The sequence below is a fragment of the Anguilla rostrata genome, chromosome 4, assembly GCF_018555375.3.
Source record: "Anguilla rostrata isolate EN2019 chromosome 4, ASM1855537v3, whole genome shotgun sequence".
Classification (NCBI taxonomy): Eukaryota; Metazoa; Chordata; class Actinopteri; order Anguilliformes; family Anguillidae; genus Anguilla; species Anguilla rostrata.
Genome location: NC_057936.1, coordinates 49,391,278 through 49,417,219, shown reverse-complemented (window position 1 = coordinate 49,417,219; position 25,942 = coordinate 49,391,278). Strand labels below are relative to the sequence as shown.

General features: G+C 42.9%; 1 protein-coding gene across 1 annotated transcript; it reads right to left on the bottom strand.

Annotated features, from left to right (window-relative positions):
* Positions 1-2,142: 2,142 nt before the first annotated feature.
* Positions 2,143-25,316, bottom strand: LOC135253551 (ras-related protein Rab-2A). The gene is made up of 8 exons (XM_064332954.1): positions 25,090-25,316; positions 17,478-17,549; positions 14,090-14,157; positions 11,931-12,013; positions 11,511-11,603; positions 11,178-11,289; positions 6,776-6,844; positions 2,143-3,742 (listed from the first exon to the last, which is right to left on the bottom strand). The coding sequence occupies exons 1-8, from the start codon at positions 25,133-25,135 to the stop codon at positions 3,647-3,649; spliced, it is 639 nt and encodes a 212-aa protein (XP_064189024.1). The 5' UTR covers positions 25,136-25,316; the 3' UTR covers positions 2,143-3,646.
* Positions 25,317-25,942: the final 626 nt, after the last annotated feature.

Genomic DNA, 25,942 nt, shown 5'->3' with positions numbered 1-25,942 from the left:
GAATGATTCGTTAAGTGAGTAGCTACCACTCAATGCATAATGCACAGAGAAGGTAGCTATTTTCCAGTTGTTAATCACTATCACATCTCTACCGATTCACTTTGATTGGTTATGGTGTGCACTGTAGCAAAACAAATAAAAATAAAAAAACCAAGACAACAAGGCATAATGAAACAATGGATTTACTTGAGCAGCTTCTGTCACCCAAAGGTATGAATATGGCCGTGATATTTCTTCCGTTAAATCCGGATTTGCATGAAAAGGACACATAAGTGCACAATAATTTACTGAAATTAAGTTGATCTGTCTGCTACTGTTTGACTATTAGTCTGGCAAGTCTCTTTATAATTACCAAATTGACCGATGTACAATTACACACCCTCCACATTCTGTAACCCATTCATATTAATGATAATCCTTCATCGCTGACATTTAGCCCGCGTTTATTTCCAGTTAAAACTAGAATCGCTCGCCCTACAGTTTACAATCTGTGAAACAATACAGGTTTCATATTTAAAAATGTATCTTCAGGTAATTCAGCATCTATATTGCAATTACAGCAATCATGATCTCATGAAGTCCATATTTTCTCCCTCATAGATTACATCAAGCATTACAAGACATGCATCATATTAAATCTGGTTTATATAAGATATCGCATTTTTATCACATTTTTTTCCCCTGTGTGGCAATATACCACAGATATGATCTGAGAGTGGTTCTTAACTTGTAGCACAATTAGCTTATAGCTGCCACTGATCTAACATGCTGAGACGGGAAACAGCTAGATGACAGTCAATAGCCGGTAAAAGAATTGAATCATTTTTTTCCTGAGGAATGTAACACACTGCATGAAACAGCATTTTTAACAGGACAAAACTGTAAGAATTCCATGTAAAAAATGAATGAGTAGTGAGAGGGTTTGGCAAAAATGTGTATTATAAGTTTGTCTCCATTTCATATGTGACAACATCACCAATCAAGATGGAAGAAACTCAAGGATTTTACTTGATTAGTCTGGATCCTCTAAACTGTACTGGGTCACTGCGTTTACTTAGAAATTCATCAACATTCATCAACACCTTACATTCATTAAATCATACTTCACAATGTTACATTCTTTGAATAGTCAAAAATATTACTTTAGGGTTTGCATGTAATTGTTAATCCATGTTACTTCATCAATGCTGATGATAAAACTGACAAAAAAAATGCTTTTCTGAGGCAAATACTTTCCAAATCTGTATTCCTGTTCTTGATTCCTGTATTTGTAAATACTGAAATATATTTGCACAATTTCCTTCTAATGTAATTAAAGACTAATAGGAATTAACAAATCTCATCATCATAATCAACAAGATTCACCCCAAGAGGTTTACAATTAAACTAATATTCAATATCATGTAACAGAATTGCTCTTGGGGTAACACTGGATGACTTCCAAGGAAAATACCCCTTGGGCACCAAGTGGAAATGTAACTACATGTAAGTGCAAACCGTCATTCTCCTCACATCTTGCACAGATGTTAAATCCTACCGCCAGTTTAAATATAGTTCTGAAAACAACAAATTACCTTCATAATCTGTCCAAGTGTTGATGAGCAGTAGATGACAAACATGTACCCGTCACTCTTACCTGAGTGCCAACATACCGTGGAGCAATGTGGGCCATCCTGTGAATTAACAAGGTTGTGAGCTCAGACCACCTGAAGCCTGGCACCTGGGAACCACTGAAGCACTTCTGCACAGTACCCATGACTAGGAAAGGGTTAAAGAGTTTCTGCAGCCTTTTTTTCTTCTTCATGCGATGTGAACATTCGGGTTCTTAAGACCTATTTTCCCAGGAAGACTGCAAAATGCACTATGCTGCAAGCATTTCAGACATGAAATATTCTGGAACACACAAAACTGATGGGAGCCAGGGCCAGGTACTCTCATTGTAAAAGCAACTTTTTTTCTGCCCAAATCCTTATGCCCCAAAAACACTTTTGACATTTTTGTAACTGTCCGGCATTGTGTAATGCACACTGAGATCTGTGTTATTGGGTCTACACGCAAAAAAGGCATCAAATGCTACTAATAATGTTCTAAATCACATCTTACATAGGAAGGGGGTTATTAAATAGTATACTACAGTCATGGTTTTGACAAAAGACCTGTACTTTAATCTCAATGTCAAGCATGATTAAATCAAACATTTTTCACTTAATTGACTTTACTGGAATGTCCTTACATCTGAATCCAAGGCAGAAGGGATTTTTATTTATACAGATGTCTGGATAATGAACACTGCACATGAGCTTGGGGATGAAGATTTACGTGGAGAAAATCATTAGAGATGGCTAATGAAATGGAAAAGAAAGTAGACAATATAGTTACCATTATCATTTCTTCCCCACAGCCAGAAAAGGAGTTCTCTAGATTGTTTAACCACAGGGATTATTATATTTTTATTGTATACATATATTTTTTAAATTTTTTACTGTCGTAACAATCATTTTAAGAAGAACCACCACAGCAAATAAGTTGAGGGTCACATAGATATTCCAGGTTTGGCCTTTTTTTATCACCCCCTTTTCACAATAGACAAGTTGTTCACCATATATCCATAAACAGAACACACCGTCAAATAAAGCAAATCTTTACACAACCACAAAGACATCTAAAGTTTAATATCGATCTGCACAAAAATTCTGTTGCAGATTAACCTGAAAAATAAATTTCGATAAGAAACAATGGTATATTATAATATATTATTCTAGCATGAATCTTTTGAGAGAGAAAAATGCATTAACGTTTCTTTTTGCTTCACCACTAAAAAATATCTGAATCTATTTTTTTAAGGCAAACAGCTGATCCATTTCAAGAGAGAGTGGGTGATCCATTTCTGGAGATGTGGTTATAGAGCACATAATTTGGCATTAAATTAGAAGGATATTGAGCCAATGTTGCTATACACTGAGCAGTTCAAGGTTACTGGAGAGAGAAGAAAACGGTAGATGGCAGGAAATGGTCTATAGGATTAAAAAGGTGTGTCAAAGCAGGTATAGCAATACTGTCGCAGTTCTTAGCACTAAATTGTACAGTATGGAGTTTCAGCAAATTCAGTAAAGTATTGTAACTTGGTCAAGATACACTATAGCAAGAAATCATAACTATATATACAAAAACATGAATGATAAATAGAGAATTAAAACGGACCTGCTCTTTTTCACTTCTTCACTTTGAAAATGGTGGGCTGACAGTCCTACATGTCTGTTACTGTTACTTCAAGTAACCAAAATAGCCTGGAACCTTGTCCACGCGAACTGATTAAAATACTTAGATGATATTGTAGTGCTTAATACAATACAGTTTTGAAGTCAAAAGGGCACACAGAAAAAAAAACACAACTGACTTAAAAAAAAAAAATAAAAAAAAATCAATATGAACATGATCCTCAAAATCTTGTCATTTAGGTGAAAATTAACCATCTCTGTTGGAGCCCAGAAAGACTTCAAAAGTTTAAGAGGGTTTGTGAAGGACTCTGCTTTTGCTCTTGACGGACAGCCATCTAGTAAATGAGTGGAAATGAGGGGTTGGGCTGGCGTGGGGAGGGTAAGAAAGGGTTAGTATGCCCAACCAGTCAAATAGAAATGCGTAGGCCTCAGCAGCAGCCTCCACCGGCCTGCTGTCCTCCCTGGCTTCCTGAAAGTGTTGCATTGGTGGCAGCGTGCTGAGGTCCTATTTTAATGCCATTCGCCTGGGGAAAAAAAACAACTTATCACAACCAAAGTCTCCATTCACAAACACACACACACATATATATATATGTGTATATATATATATATACATGCACCATTTATTTTTATAAAATGTAATTTTTACTTTTAGACATTTTGTTTTCAGAGGATTACTCATTGTTATGGAGCTGGGCTCCATGCTGCTTTTAGCTCAGCCCGAATGCCATGTTAACTTGCAAGAAAAAAAGAGAAAGAAAAAAGAAAAAAAACTAAACAAATTGGACTGGTAATGTGGAGCAGATATATCTATGCCAAAAAGAGCAAAACTGAAAGAAATGAGAGGGTCAGGCCCAGTCTCTGCAGGCCTCAATAAATTTCCCTCTTTTGGAAAGAGCTGCAGAGGGGAAGGGCATAGGAGTGTTCCATGTCATCAATAATTTCAGCAATAACCCAAAGACATGGCAGCCTGCCAGGAACTCACACACACAGCGAGCCGCCCTTTCATTTATCAAACGCACGCATCTCTCTCAGCACATACTCCCTCAAGTGGGTTCCGGCTAAAATACAGCACTTCAAGAGAAGTAACACAGTAGTTACTGAAATTAAGCTCTTAAGGAAACTTTGCGTCACACTAAATCTCAGATTTATAGGGCTTGGCAGGGGTTTCAGCACACCAGTAGCCTTGGGGTTTTCTGGCATTGCCTCTATATTGACATCAGCTGATGCGGTTTTGACTTTGTGCCTCGACTTTTTTTTCTCCCTCTCACCCTAATAAAAAGCATGCCCGATAGCTAAATGGGTCTCACCTCCTCGCAATAGGTAGTAACCTTACGACACGTTGTGGACAAGTTATGACTTGGCCTCTCGCCAACGTAAAGGGGGCTGGCGGCTTTTCTTTCACGAACATGAGGTTAGACTGCACGCAGGCTTCGGTTCCCCCCCTCTCCATTCTGCTGGCTAGCCAGGCCATCACACAGAAATGCATAAGGAGCTTATTGACATTTTGACTGCGGATCCTTCACCAAATCACGTAACTAACCCCTCAAAATATCTCTTAAGACCTTCGGATCTTACTGTAGACTTGGGTTTATTCTCATTTATCAATCAATGATCCTAAACCGTATGGTTTAATTTCCATGAAAAATCCAAGACTGATTTAGGAACAAATGTGCGCTGTATACATTAGCATGCGTAAACTGTCATGCGTAAAGACAGTCTTGCATACCCACGGCAGCAAACTGAAAGCCTTCATATCAAACTGTAAGGAATATCAAAGAGCCAAACGTGGCACACGTTGTGGTTTTATTTCTGCCAGGAAGAACACGGCGTTATCGAACGCGCCGTGTTCCACACTTGGCAGAGACGCCAGCCCGAGAAGCTCGGGTCCAAGAAAAAAAGCAGGTGTGAGCCGCAAAAGAACGGTCCCATATGTTTTCTGTGTTCTTAGAGGTTCAGGGGCAGAGCAGCTTCTGTACAGTTAGTAGTGTGACTGAGGCAATGCATTTAGCTTAACACCACTCAGTTACCATTCACCTTGTTATTTTTATATGTTTTCTAATGTAATGGGCTCCAAAATCACAATTCGTGTATGGGTTCTGTGAGGATTAGTCTGAGCAGAAAGTTAAACTTGCACAATTTATAAACTATAGATTTATAATAGACATACAAGTGAACACATAAAAAAACCTTCACACACAACACGCTGTTATTGTACGTGCTTTTAAACATGGAAGCTGAACGCCTAAAAATTCTAAGCCACAATTGTTACGAAACTCCGGTCATCTCCCTTTTAAATGACACACAGCCTTGCCAGTCATTCTCATATTTCATCACTATGGTTTTCTATGCACTATCATGCACAACTAAAACATAGCAACGAGGAAATGGAAAAGGTGCAACACCTAACTACAAGCCATGGACATCAAATATAATCAAAAGTGACAAAATAATAGTAAGAGTGGATAATTTATATGTACTTCTTCTAATAATTATGCCTAACACTTGCCCACATACAGCAATCCTAACAATAGAAAAACAACAAAATGGGCCTAAACGCGTGCGAAGGATCCCTGCAGAAAAGCACTGACTGATCTGTGTGTCCGAGGCTTCCTCCCTCTTCCGGTGCTGTCTGCTGGAGTTGCCATGTGACCGTGGGCAGACTATGCAAATTTCCTCTGCGTTATGAAATACCCACAGGTCTGGCCCTCTGCTGGTTACAATCTGGCCTCTGCTCTGGTCCAGCCACTGCTGACGGCTTTTCTATGGCCCTTAAAGAGACACTCCACCAAAAATTCCCCAAACACTTTCTCACCCTCGATACAGGTAAAGCTAGAGAGATGTTTGTAATGTCCTAATTTTTCATTAGAAAAGCCAACAAACATTTTCTTTATAGAAAATTAAGAGCATTGCAATAGATAATATATAATTAATTGGTGATTATACTCAAAGTGTAATTTTATTTTTGGGCTGCAGTAAATAAATTATGCTTTGGGTGTATAAGGCTACGTTTTTTCAGGTGCAAAAACTGTATTGTATGACGTGGCCCTCATTTACATTTAACATTTTTCTCTGTTCTAGAGCTTGGAGGGCTTGGATCTACCCATCTATATGCAAATCCGCCATACAAAATTATACCTGTAATGTAGGGCATTACACATACAGAAATGGTAGTATTTTTCATTCCGCACTAATACCTTTGTCAGCGATTACCAAACTATGAAAGAAAACATCTATTTGTTCCTTGTTTTTTCTAAAATAAGTACCTTAAAAGATCAAATATAATTTGAGGGAGAATTTGTAGTCTTATGAGTTATACGAGTACAAACGTTACGCTATCACAAATGCTTAGCCCATTATGGAAACATTTAGCGCTAGTCCTGTCATAATTGTAAATATTGGTGCTATATACCTAAAGTTTGCTGTGAGCTTCTCTCAGCTGAAGAGGCAGCCAGAGCCGCTCGTACTGAAGCAGCCTGTAACTGCAGCCGGGGATGCAAATGAGGCGCTTCAACTGCTAACTGAAAGACCAGCTTCAGCTGCGCGGCAAAACGTACCTCGTTGTTTATATCAAAGACACCTTCCTGAATCTTCTCGTAGATCTCCTTGGCTGTGTTGATGAATGCCTAAAATGTAAAAAAAGAGAGAACCGTGATATAATCGACTGAGCGACATACCCGTCACAATCTGCCCCAGATAGCACTCTGCTAATGACCTTAGCGACCAGCTGAACGAGTGTAAACCTTTGCTCTTAAATTGAGAGGGGCGACGGGGGGCTGCTGCTACAAAGGACCACAAAAACGAAAGCACGAGAGCCTAGCTGTGCGGCAGAAACGAACGGACGGCAGCGTGTGCAAGCGTACATCATAAGAGCTGAATAAAGAGCAGGCCGAGCGGCCGACGCGCCGCAGAAAGGACCCGCTGGCGCGGAAACGAGCAGGAACGGGGCGGGCGGACGGCGGCGGAAATCGGACTTGGCGGGAGACCGCGCGGAACGCCCGGGGATGCCCCCGCCTCCGCTGACCCGCTCGGCGCGGGCGAAGTTCTCATCCCCTCCGATTGAGAGTGCATAAAAAGCGCAGTTCATTAGCAGAAATAAATGGGGCTCCTTCTCCGCCGTACCCTGGAAGCGTTTAACGGCTGAACTTGCCACCAGAGCTTTGTTTCCTAATTAACAGGACTGATATGTTTTCACCTATAAAGGCCTTACAGCTCCCCAGAGTAATCAATCTACTGCAGCTCAATTACTGCAGCGTGCCCGGTGAGCCGGCTGCGGAGGGGCCTAAACGAGAGCGGCAGGCGCGCGGAGATATGAATATGCATAAACTCTAAGTGTGTGATCGAAACATCATACAGGGTCAGGAGAATTCACAGCAAACTAATGAGATGAATTAATCACAGAGGGTGTTTCGGGGCGCTTCCAGAAACGAACAGGTTTCCAAACACTCTCACATCTCGAGTACGGGAGCCTGGCTCACGGCCAACCGAGAACGGACTCCTCTTCTTCTTCTTTTTTTTTTTTTTAACTTGCGCTGCAATGTTAACACACACGCCCACCCGCTCGTACACACCCCCACACATACGCACGCAGGCACACAGTGCACATGCTCACTCACTCACACACTACACATGCTCACCCGCTCGCACGCACACCACACACACACACACAGCTACTACGACTCTCCACACACTCTGCACACACTGCTCACTACACACAGCATCATTCTCCGACCTGCTCCTCTTCACACGCACATTTCACTCACACACACACTTCTCTGACACTCACCTTACACACACACCACACACATTCTCTGTGACACGCTCTCTCTTCAAACACTCAAATCTCTTTTCGCACGCGCTCCTCTCATAACACACAAACTCTCTTGCGCAGACACACATACACACACCTTCTCTCTCTCTCTCTCTCACACACACACACACACTCTCTCTCTCTCACACACACAAACACACGCACCTTCTCTCTCTCTCTCACAAACACACACACACACACACACACACACCTTCTCTCTCTCACAAACACACACACACACACCTCCTCTCTCTCTCACAAACACACACACACATACACCTTCTCTCTCACACACACACACACAGCGACTCATGGCCATATGCATGAATGCGTGGAAGAGGGATTCCCTAACGAAGAGCACACCTGTTCTCACAGAGGCGCGTGAGAGCGCTGCGTTAGCATTCCTGTGCGGGCGGCTCTGGGGAATTCCCACTCCCTCGCGCTGCGCGCGGCTGAACGGTCGGACTCTCCGCGCCGCCGCCGCGCGCTAGCCACGCCGACGCCCGCGTCACGGGGAAAACGACAGGCACGCCGCGCCGCTATCGCTACGGCTACGCGGCGCGCCGGGGCCCTCCGGCGCCGCAGACAAGCCGTGGCTACCCGGGAACGGGCGGAGTCCCCCGACCCTTCCGGGCACGTTCCCTCGCAGGCTCCCTGACCTTGAGCGGAGACGCGCGCGCCTTTCGCCGCGGCCAGGTCCGACTCATTAAGAGCGAGCAGCGAGAGGAAAAACAAACAGACCATCTGGCATAATGAGAGCCGGTAATCTACCTCTGGTGCTTTAGACGCTCCTCATCTCCCCCCGCAGATGGGGCCGGCCGATCGCGTGCCCGACGAGAAACGTCACCCCGCGACGCGCTGGAGGCTAGCTGAGCAGGGGGGGGGTGTGCTCTGCGCTCTGCGCTCTACGCTAATTCACCTCACCTCAAGGCTACGGGTTGCTGGAGCGCAGTCTGGCTTTTGCCACAGCTCTGATACGGACGACTTGAATAATAATGCAGAAATCAATGACTGCGCTCCCACACCACTAAAATATATTCACAAAACATGCATGTTAAGACATAACATAAATCATTCACGCACTGGGCTGGGTATTTTATTTTTAAACTATTAAACCAGTCCGCTTTTCAGTGCGGCCTAAAGCTGCTTTATGTTACTTATTGCTGCCACCTGGTGGTAGACGACGATGCAGCTTTCAAATAATATCTTCAGCAGTCCGAGAACATTGACAAATCAATTATATGCTCATAAGGAGTTGCTAAATCACACTGCAGAACTAAGAGATAATGAATTAGGAGATGAATTTAGCAGTCGCTTAATTAAAAATTCACTGAGCGCCGTTGCTCGATCAACCCAAAGTGTTTTCTTGTACGTACACATTAATTAGAAATCTACTTGCTGAGGGCCATTGATTAAGGTAAGCATTAAACCTAGCCATATTTACACCTCGAAGCAAAACTTAAACAAGTTAAAGTCACAATTCAATAAGCTTCCCTTTCAGTCTGCTGCCTATTACTGACTTGTTACAGCACAAAGATTTAATTTTATTTTTTTACTTTTTAACATAGCAGTTTTTCCCCCCTCTATTAGGAATACTCAATCTAAATGGCAAGCCACTGCCACCACTGCAGCATCTGAGCATTAACCTGAGAACGCCAGCGCTTCACTGCACCCAGCGGATCACCAGCTGTGTGCAGCAGCCACTGAACCAGAGGACTGGGCAGCTGCAGTCAGGCACCCTCCCTCCCTGGGGCACACAACAGCCAACTGTGTGCTTCCCCACAAAGCAGCCCTGTAAGCCAGCCAGTGCACACAGTCCCAACTGCACCCGTATAAACTCCATATCTGAGCCGATTAGCGTTGAGAACCTTGCTGTGCACATAGGCTTTGATTCGCAATTTAAATCTTCTAGAGAAAAAGGGCAATTATGGTCCTGTAAAAACGTGCATTAAAAGCAGTAATGAGGAGTTGTAATATCATTGCTGTTCCGTGTTGACATTTTGTTGACCTAATCCAGGGACAAAATTCAGCAGATCCCTGCGATTTCTGCCCTGATTCCCAAAGATTACCCAGCAGCCACCTCCACACGCTGTGGCAGGGAGGAACATGGTGCGCTTGCTTGCAGTTTCGGCAATCTGAGTCATCTAGGCTTAGAAACAGTCACGTTTCTATAACTGAAACATCAGCTTAATCCGCAAGCAGAATAAGCATCTTATGTTGTTAATTGAAGCAGACTGAACCCAAAAGCAACATTACCACACACGCCACATACGGCACTGTGAGATTTTCAAACTGGTGGACCTGACAGAAAGATAAAGGCCAGACTATAAAAGAAAGCACACCATTTGCTCAAAGCATAGACTATCTGGCACTTCAAGATTTGATACTTTCGGCTGATAGTTGTACTAAATTTGGTGAAATAAAGAGTTAAGGCACCACATATACGATGAGGTAAAATGCACATCTTCCACGTGCAAGGCTGGAATGAGACATGGACGTACAGTAATGACATTTCTAAACTCCTGCCGTCAACATTTGAATTTGCTCATCAAAATCAGTCATAAAGTAAATGGAACCAAGGGAAGATCCAGGAGCATTTCCCGCTTCAAATCAAAATTTCAAATCAAATCAAAACTGACTGCTGCATCAGATTTTTTGTCAGTTTAAAAAAATTTTTTTTTTTAAAGCATTGCTCTGGCCCAACCCACTTTTGAAGCTGTCATGAATTTACAGGAACTCGCCTTGCCAACACTTCTTCACAAGAAGTTAGCTTCTTTTAGAGCAACTCAAGAAGTCCTTCAGTTAAGAGCAGTATTTACAGGAACGCCTGGTATTTTGCGAAAATAGCAGACACACGAGCGATGTTACTTTCACTTGAAGCAAACCTACGCGTTTCACACTTTCAGATTTGACTCTGAGAATGACTGTGCCTGTGGTCATGGGATTTCTGCTACCAGTCATTCCTCACGACCGAGACAAAAGCTTTGTGGTGCACGGGCAGTTTTCATATCAACAGGTAACGAACGAACAAAAAAAAAAAGCCCTGAGAAAGTACAACGACGTTCAGCATAAACAAGCGGTGACCTGATGCAACTCCTTCCCCCCCATTTGCTCAGCAGTAATCGAGCAGGGCCCAGAGAGGCGGTTACCTCCTCCACGTTTGAAGCCGTCTTGGCGGACGTCTCCATGAAGATGAGACCGTGTTCTCTGGCGAAGGCCTCCCCTTCCTCTTTCTTCACCTCTCGCCGCGACTCCAAATCGCTGAAAGAGAAAAGGCCGGCGCGGGCCCCTCACGTGAGCTCCCCGTCCTCCCTGAGAAACAATTCAGCTCATCCGACAGAGTAAACGACAGCCATTTACAGCTTACTGACATTCTGCAGCAGGAGGGAAAGACAGAATAAGAGAGGCCCAACAGGCAAAATGTAGGGGGCGAGGCTTCACAGCCAGGCCTTGGTCGCAGCCAATGAGGAAGGACCGCTCACCTCTTGTTTCCGATCAGCATGATGACCATATTGGAGTTGGAATGTTGGCGCGCGTCTTCTAACCAGGTCGTCAAGTGGTTGAAGGTGTCCCTTCTGTTGGAGAGCCGAAAGGAAGCCACAAGAGCTCAGGAACTCAAAAAGCTCTAACCTTTCACAGGACACAGCGCAGAGGGCCATAAAGACGAGGCAGGCATGCACCAGACCATGAGCAAGTCCAAGAGAACATTTCCCTCATGTTACTTACCGTCTGCTGGTCAATTATACATTTACAATGACCCAATTACTTCAAATCAAATAACTGTTCACATTGAGCAAAAAGTATGAAAAAAGGCCAGACACGATACCTATTTTAACCTTAAAAAAAAAAAGAAACAGGGGTGATAGTGCAGAGGTCAGGCTTCAGGAGGAACGCAGGCTTACCTTGTGATGTCATACACTAAGAGCGCTCCGGCCGCCCCTCTGTAGTAGGATCTGGTGATGGATCGGAAGGACTCCTGCCCGGCCTGAAAGACAGCGAACGGGGGCAGTGAGGCCCAGGGCGGCTCGGCCGAACCCTCCGGCCCTACGCCGCCGCCGCGGCCCTCCCTGCGGCCCTCCCCCCGGCCCACGCAGCTGGCGGGGCGGCATCCCGGTGGCGGCGGCGAGGGGCGGGCAGCGCGCGAGCGCCTCTGTTGTGCCCACTGTCACTCTCCCTCCACAAAAAAAGAGCTCTCAGCTCTCCCGGGCCATCCTTGACAACCCAATTTCGTGAATGGCCTCACAATGCGGGAATCATTACCGGCGCGCAGAATGGACTCCTAGCAACTGCACTCAGAGGAACCCCCTATGAAAGCCAGCGGCTACGCCGGCGCCCCGCGCCTCAATTGAATACCCTGCTCCCCGGGCAGCTGTTGACATTAGAATAAATAGAGCCCATTGTAAATAAATGATGAATGACACCAGCTGCCAGAGGAAAGGTTGCGGGGAGGCCAAGGATGCAAATTTAGAGGGTTACATCACTCCCCCGCTTCCCCCGCCACTCATCCACCGCTCGCTGGAGCAAACCACTCGAGTATGAATTTCAAATAATACAATTATTCCCGGTTAAAGACGTGTGGATCCTCTGCTGCTGTGCGAATGCGGAGTGGAGCTCCTAATGGAAGCCTCACACTAGTGCAAGCCTCACACTTGCGGCCAGCTGGCAAAAAGTGCAACGTGTTATGGGACTTAGAGGCATACTATGCAGGATTGTCAGCTTGAAAATATAATAAAATAACCATGCTCATATCCATGATGCACTGGCAATATGTACTACTCTGCCCGTATTTCTTCTTCTAAGATGTGTTCTGGACCTTTCTGGGCGTGACGGCCTTTTCTGGGTGGGGAGGGGTGGGTGTAGCTACAGTGCCTGAGAGGTGGAGTCAGGTTTCAGCAGAGTGTTTGTAGCTACCTAGCTGGATGGCGACAGCTATCAAAAAATGGATATAAAACAAAAATATCGAAATGGTTATAAAATAAAAAAATGGAGATGAACGGGTGGGATCGGGGACGGAGGACAACTCATTTGATTGTAAACACAAGACCACAGCAAGGCTAAAAATCCTGAATAGTATGTCTTTTAAGTGCAAAATAAAACGTAACTGACCTCTTTCAGATGCTCAGTCTGAATAAGTTTAGTACTAACAGATTTAGGCGAGCAATTGTAAAATAGCAATGAACAAAACTGTCAGAATACAGAGAAGTGAAACTAGACTGGGCCATTTTCAGAAAATGACATCATGGCACCGCTAAACAGGCTGTCAAAGCATTTACACATCTGCCTCTCTACGCTGAAAGCAATCTGTCAGTGATCACAGCTAAATGCGATTTAGAATGCATTTTTAAATGAGTGATAAAATATTGCTATATTTCAAGAGACACATAACTGCTCACCAAAAAATGCTAATTAAGTAACTGAATTATAAATAGTGTGATAGAAAATTCAGTTACAGAGTACAGGCAGTCAAAAACAGCACAGCAATCTGATAGAAAACTACTTTCTCTTCTGGCACGCTGTCTCCATCTATAGGCCAGTAAAATGTTTGCAACCATGAGGTGCCTCACAGAGAAGCTCAGGCTCTCTTCTGAGGACCTCATTGTAAACTTTAAACTGGCCACAGACAAGAACAGTCAAAGCTGACACCGTTGATGATGTCAGAGGGCACCTGGCCCTGCCCCTCCAGCAGAGGGCAGCAGTGCTGCCAGGTTTGGGCCCACGCCTAAGCCTTGGGGGACAGAGGAGCACAAGAGAAACCCAAGCCGGCCATCTGACAGGAGCACCAGAGCAGAGCGCGGCCAAGGCAGACCTCAGCCCCGCCCACATTCATCTCTCCCAGGAAATGGCCACGACACTTCCAAACACAAGCTGATGGATTTCTCTCTGCTCTCTGTTTATACGGGTATATCAAACAACACTTCATTCTGAGCTATTAGACGTACGCCTTCAAGCGCGATCCTTAACACTCAGTCATGCCGAGTCCATTCAAAAGCAATGCTATGTAAACACACTGCGCTGAAGATCTTAGTTTATATTAGATTAATGAAAGCGTGGAAATACTTACCGTATCCCAGATTTGGAGTTTTATCTGTTTGCCGTCGATAGTGATCATTCGCGCCCCAAATTCTACACCTTTTGGAGAAAATAAAGACATTGTTGAACATTAGTAATGTTAATCAATGCGCATTATCTTGTGCTCATACATCTTCTAGGTAAACAATTAGTGAAGATCCAGAAGAAGCACAACCTTCGGGTATTGATCTTTCTGGTGGTAATGTTTTATTAATTTCAGGAGCCTGCAACCTCAGCATGTATAATAAAGACATCCTTGATAGCAGAGAACCTCTGTATATTTAGAACTGTCTGGTGGCAGTTCCAAGAGCAGATACGCTGCTCTTCCACATGCCAGCACTACAGCACAGAGGCGATTGGCTTTCTCGATAACAAACCTTCATAAAGTGATTCATTGGCTCTGGCATGTCAAGTATGAGACATTGAACAGAACAACCTATTGTCTAGGGAAACACACATATTTGCATTTCCTGTTTTATTTTAAGGAACCAATTAAGATTTAGGGGGAAGGATATAGTGTGTAGCACAAGCTGAACAGGCTGTCAATGCATGAAGCATTGAGGTCATCTGAGGATGATGTGGAAGGGTGCCGATTCTGATAAGTGAACCTCATCACAATCAGTGCAAGCTATTTTCAGACTGCCAAATTCTAAGAGCGAGAAAGAGTGGCCCATAGAGACCACCAATAGCCCTGCACGCAAGAAAATATGGCAAACGCTGATTTCATAAGCTGAACTAAACACATGGGCTCTCCTCATGCTTCACACAAACTGGGTGTTCCTTATTCTAACAAACTGTGATGTGATGAGTGATATGGCTGCAATTACTTTGTTTCACACTTCAAGTATGTCAATGGCTAGCACTTCTGTAAAGAAACCAACACTCTGGCCAAAACACTTCTTCTTTCAGTGTGTGCGATTTGAAATGTTTATGGAAATACATTGCATTTCCAAATGTATGTGGACACCTGACACATATATGTACTGGTCGAACATCTCATTCCAAAACCATGGGCATTAATATGGAGTTGGACCTCCCTTTGCCGCTGTAACAGTCTCCACTCTTCTGGGAAGTCTTTCCAGTAGATTCTGAAACATGGCTGCAGGGATTCGCTTCCATTGAGCATTAGTGAAGTCAGCCACTGATGTTGGGCGCTAAGGCCTGGCTCACAGTCGGCATTCCAGTTCATCCCAAAGGTGTTTGATGGGGTTGAGGTCATGGCTCTGAACAGGTAAGTCAAGTGCTTCCCCACCAAACTCAGAAAACCATTTCTTTATGGACCCTGCTTTGTGCACAGGGGCACTGTCATGCTGAAACAGGAAAGGGCCTTGCCCAAACTGTTGCTATAAAGTTGCAAGCACACAATTCTTTGGAATGCCATTGTATGTTGTATCATTAAGATTTCCCTTCACTGGAACTGTTGGCAATATTCCGGCCAGTGTAGCCAGCCAGACTGCCAGATAGTGAAGTGTGATTCATCACTCCAGAGAATGAATTTCCACTACTCCAGAGTCCAACGGCGGTGTGATTTACACCACTCCAGCCGACGCTGGCATTGCCCAAGGTGATCTTAGGCTCATGAAGCTCTTCAGGTGATGCAACCGAGGACAGATGAATTTCACGCTACACGCTTCAGCACTTGGTGGTTCTGTGAGCTTGTTGTGTGGCCTACCGCTTCACGGCTGAGCTGTTTTTGCTCCTATACATTTCCACTTCACAATAACAACACAGTAGACTGGGGCAGCTCTTGCAGGGCAGAACTTTGACTAACTGACTTGTTGGAACGGTGGCACCCTATGACAGTGCCATGTTGAACGTCACAACCCATTCTACAGCCAATGTTTGTCTATGGGGACATGGCTGTATCCTGTACGCCTGATTTTATGCACCTGTTAGCAATGGGCGTGGCTGAAATAGCTGAAACCACTAATTATAAGGGGTGTCCAAATACTTCTGGAAGTGTAGTGTTTATATTGGCCTTATAACTTGCTCAGTGTCTTTCAGTGAAATATCATCAGGCCAGGCGGTGTCTTTCTGGAATTTTCTCTTTTCTCTACTTGTTAAAATGAAAACACTGAAAGAAGACATCAGGCGCTCAGAGTTTGTTGGAAGTGCAGGCCAGAGACATGCCTACAGTCAGCCTGGGGCTCCCGCACCCGAGGTGAATAAAGTAAACCATTTCAGCTCAGTGCCAGTTTTTTTGATAGGTTGTACAATGAGACAGTAATCCATTAATCACTGAGCTCCAGGCTCACCAACACTCCTGTAGAGATTAAACTAGCAATGTGCAGCAGTCTTTGCACATGTAGCCTAACATTATCTCATTTACAACCACATTATCACATGGAAATCCAGGAGCAGCCTTCCTGGAAATCTCAAAACCAATGCAGAAGCAATTATAATAATAATTAAAAAAAAAAAAACATTTACAGAGATGGTGAACACACAGCAATGAAGACTGATGCTGATTGAATGGTTAATTAATGATGAGGGACGAATACCACATCAAACTGAAAACTCACCTTTTCAAAATACTAAAATCTCAGCCCAACAAACCCAGAACTGAGAATTAAATCTACTGTCATCAATAAAGCTACATTTGACACTACTCTCAAATTAATTTGCTAATAAAAGAATCCGGGTATATCGTCAGTCTCCCCCTTGCACCTACAACAGCGTATAACGTCATGTTTTTAGGCTGATGTAACAACTACTTCTATTGGTTCAGACACAGAACTAGCATTGCCTCTGCTTTTCTATGAACACTTCTATAACACCAGACAGGGCTTTCTGCTTAAATGTATTTGCTTAAATAGAATCGCCCAAATGTAAATGTGCAAGATTCTGAATATACAGTTAAATATTTTAAACTATGATTTCACTGAATATTCAAATACAACAATATTAACATGCAAGAGGGTTTAACATGGCATTCTGTTAAATGTGCACTTCACTGGATATTTAGGTTAATTGAAAATACAAATCGCATGTCCACACAAACCTGTGATGCTCTCTGTCTCGTATACAAAAACAGGCCCAAGTGCACAGGTTCGGTTTCAGCAGTGAACTGAACTGACATGGAACTGTGTTAACATATTAGAAATACACACACATCTTTAACTGAGAAGAGAAGGGAGGTAAACTACATACACTGAAAAAGTCCTTGGCCAACTGTATATCCATATGGACATCTGTAAGAGTGTCACATCATGCATCTGTACTTCTGCACCATTTGTGCATTTTCAAAGGAAATGTGTCGTACCAGATGCTGCACACTTGACACACGATTCTAATTAGCGGGTAGAAAGATCAAGAACAAATGACTCTATTCAACCGAGCCACTTATGAAACAGACCAGAACATTAAAAAAAACAACTTACCAATGGTGAGGTCATGCACAGGCTGAAACCTCTTATCTGTGAACTGTAACAATAAACATGACTTCCCCACTCCTGCAAAACAAAAGCAAGACATTCATGAGACGTTACCCAGCGTTTATGCCCCACAGATAATGCAATTAAAAGCCATGCGTCAGCATCTCCAGTGGAATAAAATACTGCAACATGAACAAAGACTTCCTCTCACTATAAAATATTGTCTAGGGCTGGATTTCTTCTGAACTACTAGAGGTCTTTATTCAAGAAGGCCCGTCTTTCTGAGCCAACTCAAATTGTGCCTACCCTTCCATGACTTCACAATATGAATCAGACTATCCAAACAGCAACAACCACACCAAAAATGTTTAGCTTCCTGTCGTGCAAACACGGAGACTTCCTCATGGATCGCAGTTGGAGGGAGTCCAACTTTTTAAACATTTTTAACAGCTCCCCCTTCCAAATCAGTGCTGCAAAGACCTCACATCTCCATCAGTGATAGTAAATGTAAAATGTGCATATGTTGCAATTAATAGCCACAAATTAAACAGCAATCTTTAACATCCTGTAAAATGTGACCTTCTGATTATGTGCATGCATATATTCATGTTTCAGATGATTAACAATATTGGGCACTTGACGTAGGAGAGGTTTTAATCAATTTGGCGATAATCAAACGAATCAAACATAACCTGCATATCATCCAAGATGTCACTGAATATTCCGTGCCCGCTGAATCATTGTGAAGTGCATTAGCCGCCGTTAATAAACATTCATTAACATTACTGTCATACAGAACACATAGCTCAAAAAGCAAGTGATTTGTCTCATTATCCCACAGGATGATGATCTGAACACTCTGCCCATTTATGCACTGGCTGTTTGGAAGCACCATGCCTGTCAGTCAAATCAATAAGCCTCTGTTTGTGGGAGACAAGAAGGATATGTTTAATAATACAGGAAAGGCGAAGTGAAGTCAAGGGTTTTTGTTTTTGCACTGACAATAAAGCCAGGTTTAAGGGTTTGACATAATCTGCCATAAAGTTAGAAATAAATAGGATCTGTCTCGTTTGCTTCCCTACAGTGATGTATGGCCCTGCTCTCCAATACCGTCAGCCATGGTATTTAACAGTAATACAAAACCGCTGCCAAAAAAAAATGCAACTGCTTTATTTTGCAGCATGAATACCCAGATCCCAGGCTACATGCAAACCCGCTAAATCATAAGATATGGCAAGCAAACAGGGTACAGCAGCGGCCCAACCATTCCACTGATATACTGGAATATCGGACGAACAGAAATCACCAGAGAATCACATAGCAAGACTACAAAAATAACATAACATTAACATAACAAAAATATTTTTGTCTATTTTGCTTTAGGCACGAGTGAAACACATTTATGTTTCCAATGGGAACAGCCTCAGCTACACGTGGGTGCTGGCATGGCCGCTCATGGCCGCTCAGTCCAGCCCTTACATTATTACAAACCTCTGCACATCTCATCCGTATGCAACTCACAAGCGACGGAAGTGGTTCCACAGAAAATTGTGATTTAACATGACAATAACACATTGTAACAGTAATGAATGGCTAATGCCAGCTTTGTTTTCTCTGTCTTGGTTTCCCAAAAGCCAAGCATTCAACCTCCTACTTAACCCATTTTTATTCATAGTTTACATTGGGGTATATTACTCCTTTATAGACGATAATAAATTGCAAGAATGCAGTTAGAATATGTAAATCTGACATTAAAATGTCAGGGGGAAACCGAAGAGACTTCACGAAAAGCACGACATTCATTACAGCAATCAAACCGCATACAAACAGCTGCATTAACTCACACAGAAGAACTATGCCCATTACCCAAGATTTTTCTAATGAACGATATCTTGAAGTTAAAAGGAACAGTGGGAAATGGAGGCAAAAAAACAAGCTAATCTGTAAGTAACAGTCAGTAAGTGCTGATGAACCTGTTGAAATGACTTCAAAGTTCTTGTGTATACTGCTTGGTGCATCTGAAAGCAAAAGGAAACCCCAAGAAGACTATTCGGATCTGGACGGCTCCTGCAGAACAAGAACACTGCGAGTAATCACGCTGCTCTAATGAAAACTGCAGAGAGGTCACGGCAGCAGGATTGGAAACTTCAGTTTCCCCCGGCGCGCTTGCGCACAGCCCAGGAGTTCGCGGATTGAACCGGGATGCAAGGCCTGATTGAAAAGCCTCAGTTGAGAAAACAAAGTGGACGCGCGTGCCCACATGAGCCCGATCAGGCGCTAAGCGTATCCGTTCCGCTGCGTAGCGCACAGAGCTCACGCACAGGCCGCGGCGCAAAGCCTGGAGGCACAGAGCTAACACATGAGAGCTGCCCCGGGGGGTCAGCTCCATCACACGTACCCCAGGCCTACTCCACCGCAAGGGAAACAGGAACCACTGGCAAACTAATGGATAGTTCTATGGTCCGGCTTTGCGAAAATGGCACAAAACAATTTTCCTGTTGCAAATCTAGCAAAAAAATAAATAAAGAAATAAAGAAATAAATACAATGCTGCAGTAACACAAGGGAGACATGCTACAAATGAACAGGCTAAGGCCTCTTGCTGTGATTTTTAAAATGAGAAACCTCCCTAGCAATCTCAATTCTCCAAAATTCTTTATTTATATTCATGTTGCGTACTTATGCCACTTGTTTTTGGCCGTTTGTTTGAAATTCATTTATTACCAAAGTTAGGTCACTTTGTATTCATTTTACTTTACATTCCTTATTTGTAAGAATTCCAGTTTCTTGCTGCAAAGTATTTTGTGAATTATCATTACAATTTGAGTATTAAACTTATAGTAGGTCCTCCTAGCAGCGAAGGTCGGTAATACTGGTAACAAAGGTGTTTTAGAGGGAAGCACCGGTGTCACTACAGGCATTTAGCAGATGCTCTTATCCAGAGAAACTTACACTATTTACTATTTACATAGAATTTACATAGCATCCAGTTATACAGATAGATATACACTGAAGGAACGCAGGTTTACTATCTTGCTCAAGGGTAAAACGGCTGTGTCCTACCCGGGAATCAAACCTGTGACCTTACAGGACCAGTTCCTTACCCATTATACTGCATGCCGCCACAACAGTAACACTGTGACAAACCTAAGGGACGTAAAAAATTCACTATGAGGCCAGCAGTACACCAAGCCTATGACTCTGATAGGGGTGACTGCTGGGACCTCGTTAGCCCATATAATGAGGGAACTGAACGCCCTTTTCAGCCAAGGGTCCGCACGCAGACCTCTGGAGACGTGCTGGGAATCTCTTAGTCAAATGGAGATGCTGAGTAAACATGAAGTACCAAGGACATGCATATTAGGGGTGGAGGAGTAGGATTCCTTGCACTGTAGCGGGAAGTAAACAGAGACACAGGGATGCCTGTGCTGTGGTTACCCAATTTCTCAAAACACTAAATGACTCTGCATTTGTATCGTAATAAACATATTCAAATAAAAGCCTCTGGGTTAATGGCTGGACAGAGACACTAGACTTGAGTGAGGGAAAACCCCACGTTATACAGCATGAAGCAAAACAATCAGAATCAAGCATAAGTGTTCTACGGGTTACGGATTCTAATTATAGTTTAATTAGAGGCTAATTCGCAGAAATTACACTCGTCTTCATCTGCTATTCAAAAATGAATGGATGGGCCAACCTTGAGCTTAATTTAACATCAATCTTCCTTTTCTGGAGGTACAGCTGTTCTAGCACAGACTGCATAGGAAGTCCCGTTGTGACTGCGCTGTTAATGTCCTTCATCCATCTGGAATCATCCCGAAATGCTCATCCCATTCGACTGGCAGCCCACTGTGTCCGCAGTCACCAGCTCGCGCGTTAGCAGTCCATGAATCACGCAGCACCGTTGCCCTTATCCAGTCAGCAGACTGCGCGCCGCAGCGAAGCGCAGCGCTAGGACACCGAAAGACACGGCAGCGTTTCACTGGCAGTCACATGCGGACTGGCCAGTTGAGCAACACCTTGTCATAGATACCCACGAGATGTTGCAATGAGGGCTCAAATGTGTTTACTCGCGCACTCAAAACTGCGAGCGTGTGCCGAGATGTCAAATGACACCTGATGTCATGCTCATTTTTAATTTCGTAAACAAAAAACAAAAACCTTTCAATACAGATGTAGCATTTCAAAACGTCTTTCGGGTCACAAGGATGCCGTAGTTTCATTTTACCCTGAATTTTAAAAAACCTGATACAATTAGGCTACTCTAGTTTGCTTTTTTGAGTTTAGCGGCATTAAGATAAAAACAAAGTGACTTTTTTATTCCAATTTTAAACCAAGAGAATTTTATGCATGTTTATCCAAACTTTCCACTTAGGCTTTTCACTTGGAAAATATTAAGGAGGAATATTAAAACTGGACACCACTAGATGGAAACATTTTTCCTTGTCCATCTTCTTTTTATCTGACATTTTATGCAATGTCATTTATTTCTGCTCTACTCAAGGAAATATTCCTCCGCGTCGATAAATTAGATGGCCTACTTACTTTAAAAGAAGTTTTAAAACTTTCCATGCAAGAATACAATGCAAAATATATATCTCATTTTAATCATACGACATGCAATTAATTTACCTTAAGTTAAACCATGTAAATACAACCTAAATGCACAAAATGCAACTCCTTGGACTAATAAAATTGCAGCAGTGATAAAAATGACCATTTAAAACTCCCAACATGTAACCAACCCAGCTCTAACTAAACACCTTGCTGTTATGGACAATACTAAAAGACCCATTAAATGAAAATGCAGGGACACAACTGTAACCATAGCACAAGTTACTGCATCTACAGGGTGGTGAGAAATGTTCCTCCTTTCCGACAGAAGAAAAAGAAGAGAACTGGGAGCATGCAAAGAGCAAACGGGCTGAGAGGTAAGGACAAGCCAACAGAAACTTCCAGCTGGCCTCGAAGAGAGGAAAGCGCACTGTCCGCATAGACACTACTGCAGACGCTGGACGTGCCAAACGGTCCTGTTCTGTAGCTGGGACAGAGCGCAAATATGAAACCGGTTTCGTTTTGCCTTGGGCCATGCAGCAGCAGCTGTTTACAAATGATGCCGTAGAGCCAATAAGACCACTCCTGTGGGATAAAACTATGATGTGTCCAAGTGTGGATGGCTCATTAATTCAGAGAGAGTAAATCACCATGTTATACTGTGTGAGGCAGAACAGGCCACTGAACTTACTCAGGGGCATATTCACATGGGTAAATAAAAGTTAAAAAAATAAATAAAACATAATGTACCAAGAGACTGAATACACAACTTTACAATGTCAGAGATGAAACGGGTAACAAGGTGGACTGTTACACTACTTAAAAACATGTAATAAAACAAAACAGCTGCACATCCCTATCAGGTAGGGTACAGTGCGTACTGGATACTGCAGCTCCCATAACAGAGAAAGGCCACAGATATTTATTTTAAAATTATGAAAAACAGTTGACCTTGACATTTTTTTTTCTTCTCGTTTCATTTAAAATAAGAATGGTCACAGAGAGCAATTCCATCCAACACCATGATGGCTGATTAGGACAGTGTGTAAAAAAAAAGGATTTCAGATACTCACTGTCACAACTACATTTCATTTCATGTACATTTCAATAAGTATTCCCCAAAGAAAGAAACTGTGATTAGCAAGAAAAGCAGCAGTATAAATGTGACTGGGGCCCTCCTCATGAACAGTTATTCTCCAACTCAATTAAACCAATAAAACTCCTGAGTATAACAGTAAGTACTGTTGCCAGATCTCAAGGGCAGTACTGGCTCCAAACAACAGACATTATGATGTTCCCTTTCTACTGAGTGCCACAGAAAGCCAAGCTACACTTCTCCACAACACTAAGTTCATTTTTATAGGAACCCCTGACAGACAAGCCTTTCTGTCGGCTTGGCTTTCCACATAATGAAGAAATGTGCTGGCATTCCAGCCAGGGATTCCACAGGATTCTTGCATGTCGGACCTCAGTCCCGATGGCAGAACTGCAGGTGCTATCGTTAAACACAACACAACAATGCACCACATTTATCAAGGCTATAGGCTACACCCGGTCTTTTCTTTTTTTAAGAATGAGATGGGTCAGGCAACTCCACCCAAAAAGCCCTGCCGAGTGCCAAATTAAAATGTTAAAATGTGTGCAACATTTATTGTAAAATAATGCTTCCTCATAAAAGTCGGATTTTGTATGAAAAAAAACTAACGTCCGTGCACAAATGCAAAATGTACAAAAGCCTACGTTTAGGTTCATTCATGACTTGAGTTTTAAAACTACGATTTGAGTTCAATGTAAATAGCATGCAAAAACATGCTTGATGTCTGAAATTGTCACCACTGCTGTACTCAATGTGACTAAGTGAACCAGTTCTGTAGATGGAAACTGCATTCTTAGAACATGTGTTCTACGACTTTGTGCTGTTTTACCATAAGAATGTGATGACTAGTTGGCTACGTTGGGGCCCGGGTCACAACCGGGCAAGGAAAATGAAAGGAAATACAATAGTATTTAGACTGTTTAGCGCTTCACGTTCGATGATAACGGAACGGATGACAATGCAGCTATCTATTTTGATAGCTAATTTTCTTCTGGTTGCACGTTAGGAAAAATATGCTGCTAAAGCTCTAGGTTTTTGAAATACAGATTCTGGATTTCAGAAGCACAAACGGAACCCCAGGGGAAAATAACGCTACAGCATCAAAGCCCGATTTATATTAGCTAACAGCTAGCTAAGGAGGTCCACATGCTTTCCCTACCCAGAAAACTAGTTAGATATAGCTATGCTATCTGTAATTTACCAAACGTTGCTTAGCTACGTTAAATTACTGTGAGTAATCCAACACACACCGCGGTAGTGCGAGCATCACACTATTACCGTTATCACTGTCACTAATAGGCCTACAGATAAGCTATCGAATTTAGCTTCATGAACATTCGCTACCCACCGATGGCAACGCAACCAAACAGGGCTAAAGTGCTAACTAGATGAACCAGATTATTTACAGAATCACTGTTAAGGCCTTATCAGAAATTCTATTGCGTGTGCTAGCTAGATTAGCTGAATATTTAGCTACCTAGCCAGCTAACTTCAGCTAGCGTTAGGAGAACTGAAAATCTGCCTCAAAGGCCTGCCATATCATATAGGCAGTCAGTTATCCCAGGAACCATTTCAAAGTGCTTTCTGTCGTAATTTAGTAGCTAGCCAATTAGCCAGAAGCTGTAAATCCAATTGACATTTCTCACAGTCTGTACAGCGGAAATACGGAGCATGACGGGTTGTGGTGGGACTGCTGACAACACCTGCGTAATGCCAAATTGCTCAACCTTACGTAGCAGTAATTGTTTTTGTGACTATAACCTGACAAACATAACGTTATAGGCATTCCTTGCATCACAGTACCCCGTATGAATCAAGTCAACGACAAACGTTACGGCAATAATAACTACTAAGCAACTGTCTAGTGAGCAATCTCGCTAACAAGCCCAAGTCATGTAGCCAGATTGCTAACTGACTAGCAAGCAGTATGCCTCTTTTCTCTTGACACATCGACACAGTGCCTTACCCGTATCCCCAATAATGATGTACTTGAAGAGGTACGCATACGCCATGGCAGCTGGACACCTGGTTTTGCCTTTGTACTGTAAATCTCTTTCCCCTGCAAACCTAGGAATGAAAATAGTCTATATTCCTAATAGATATAGGCTCTGAAAGCCCCTAATTCAGTGTCCGACGTTAAGGAACAATAAAACCCTCTGAGTCCGGCTGCCTACGTCATACGTTCCGCCTTCGCCACGCACGCAAAACCAGAGCACGATTCCTTCCCTGTACCGTTCTGACAAAACAGAGAACCCGTATGTTCAGTGGTTCACGAACGTTCATTGTTTTAGAACCACGACCGCAAAAGACCGCGTCCATGCTGACTCTCTCCAACGAAAAAAGCAAGAAAACGGTCCTTTTTGTAGTCAACATCTAGCTAGGCCACTATGAGTTAAGCTAAATGAAGATACTAGGTTAATATTAGGCAGGCTACTTAATGTCAATACACTGTTTTAACTTGGTTTGACGTGGTTCTGGCTTTGAATGTGTAGCGTGATCACACTGGCATTCAGCTGAAGATCTGTTAAGGACCTGCCATTGACCTTAATTTTGATTTTCATAATTTTCTTTGACTAATTTATTGCATATGCCAATCTCCTTATGTATGCACTTTCTGTTCTGAGGTTCATGGTAAAATGTTATTAGTTCATGTTCTATGGTTGTTCAATTACCTGCTTAATTCTATGATTTCAGTGGCCAAAAATGTAGTGATTAGATAAAAAAAAATTTTATGTACACGTTTTTTTTTCACATAAAAAATCTCATATAAAATTGAAATTGGGTTATCATTACATTACATTACATTACAGGCATTTGGC

Coding starts and splice junctions, on each gene's coding strand:
- LOC135253551 (XM_064332954.1), bottom strand. CDS start 25,135: ATGGCGTATGCGTACCTCTTCAAGTACATCATTATTGGGGATACGG. Junction 14,158..17,477: donor TGTGCATGACCTCACCATTG/GTAAGTTGTTTT, acceptor TTTCTCCAAAAG/GTGTAGAATTTGGGGCGCGA. Junction 3,743..6,775: donor TCTTTGATATAAACAACGAG/GTACGTTTTGCC, acceptor TTTTTTCCCCAG/GCGAATGGCATTAAAATAGG.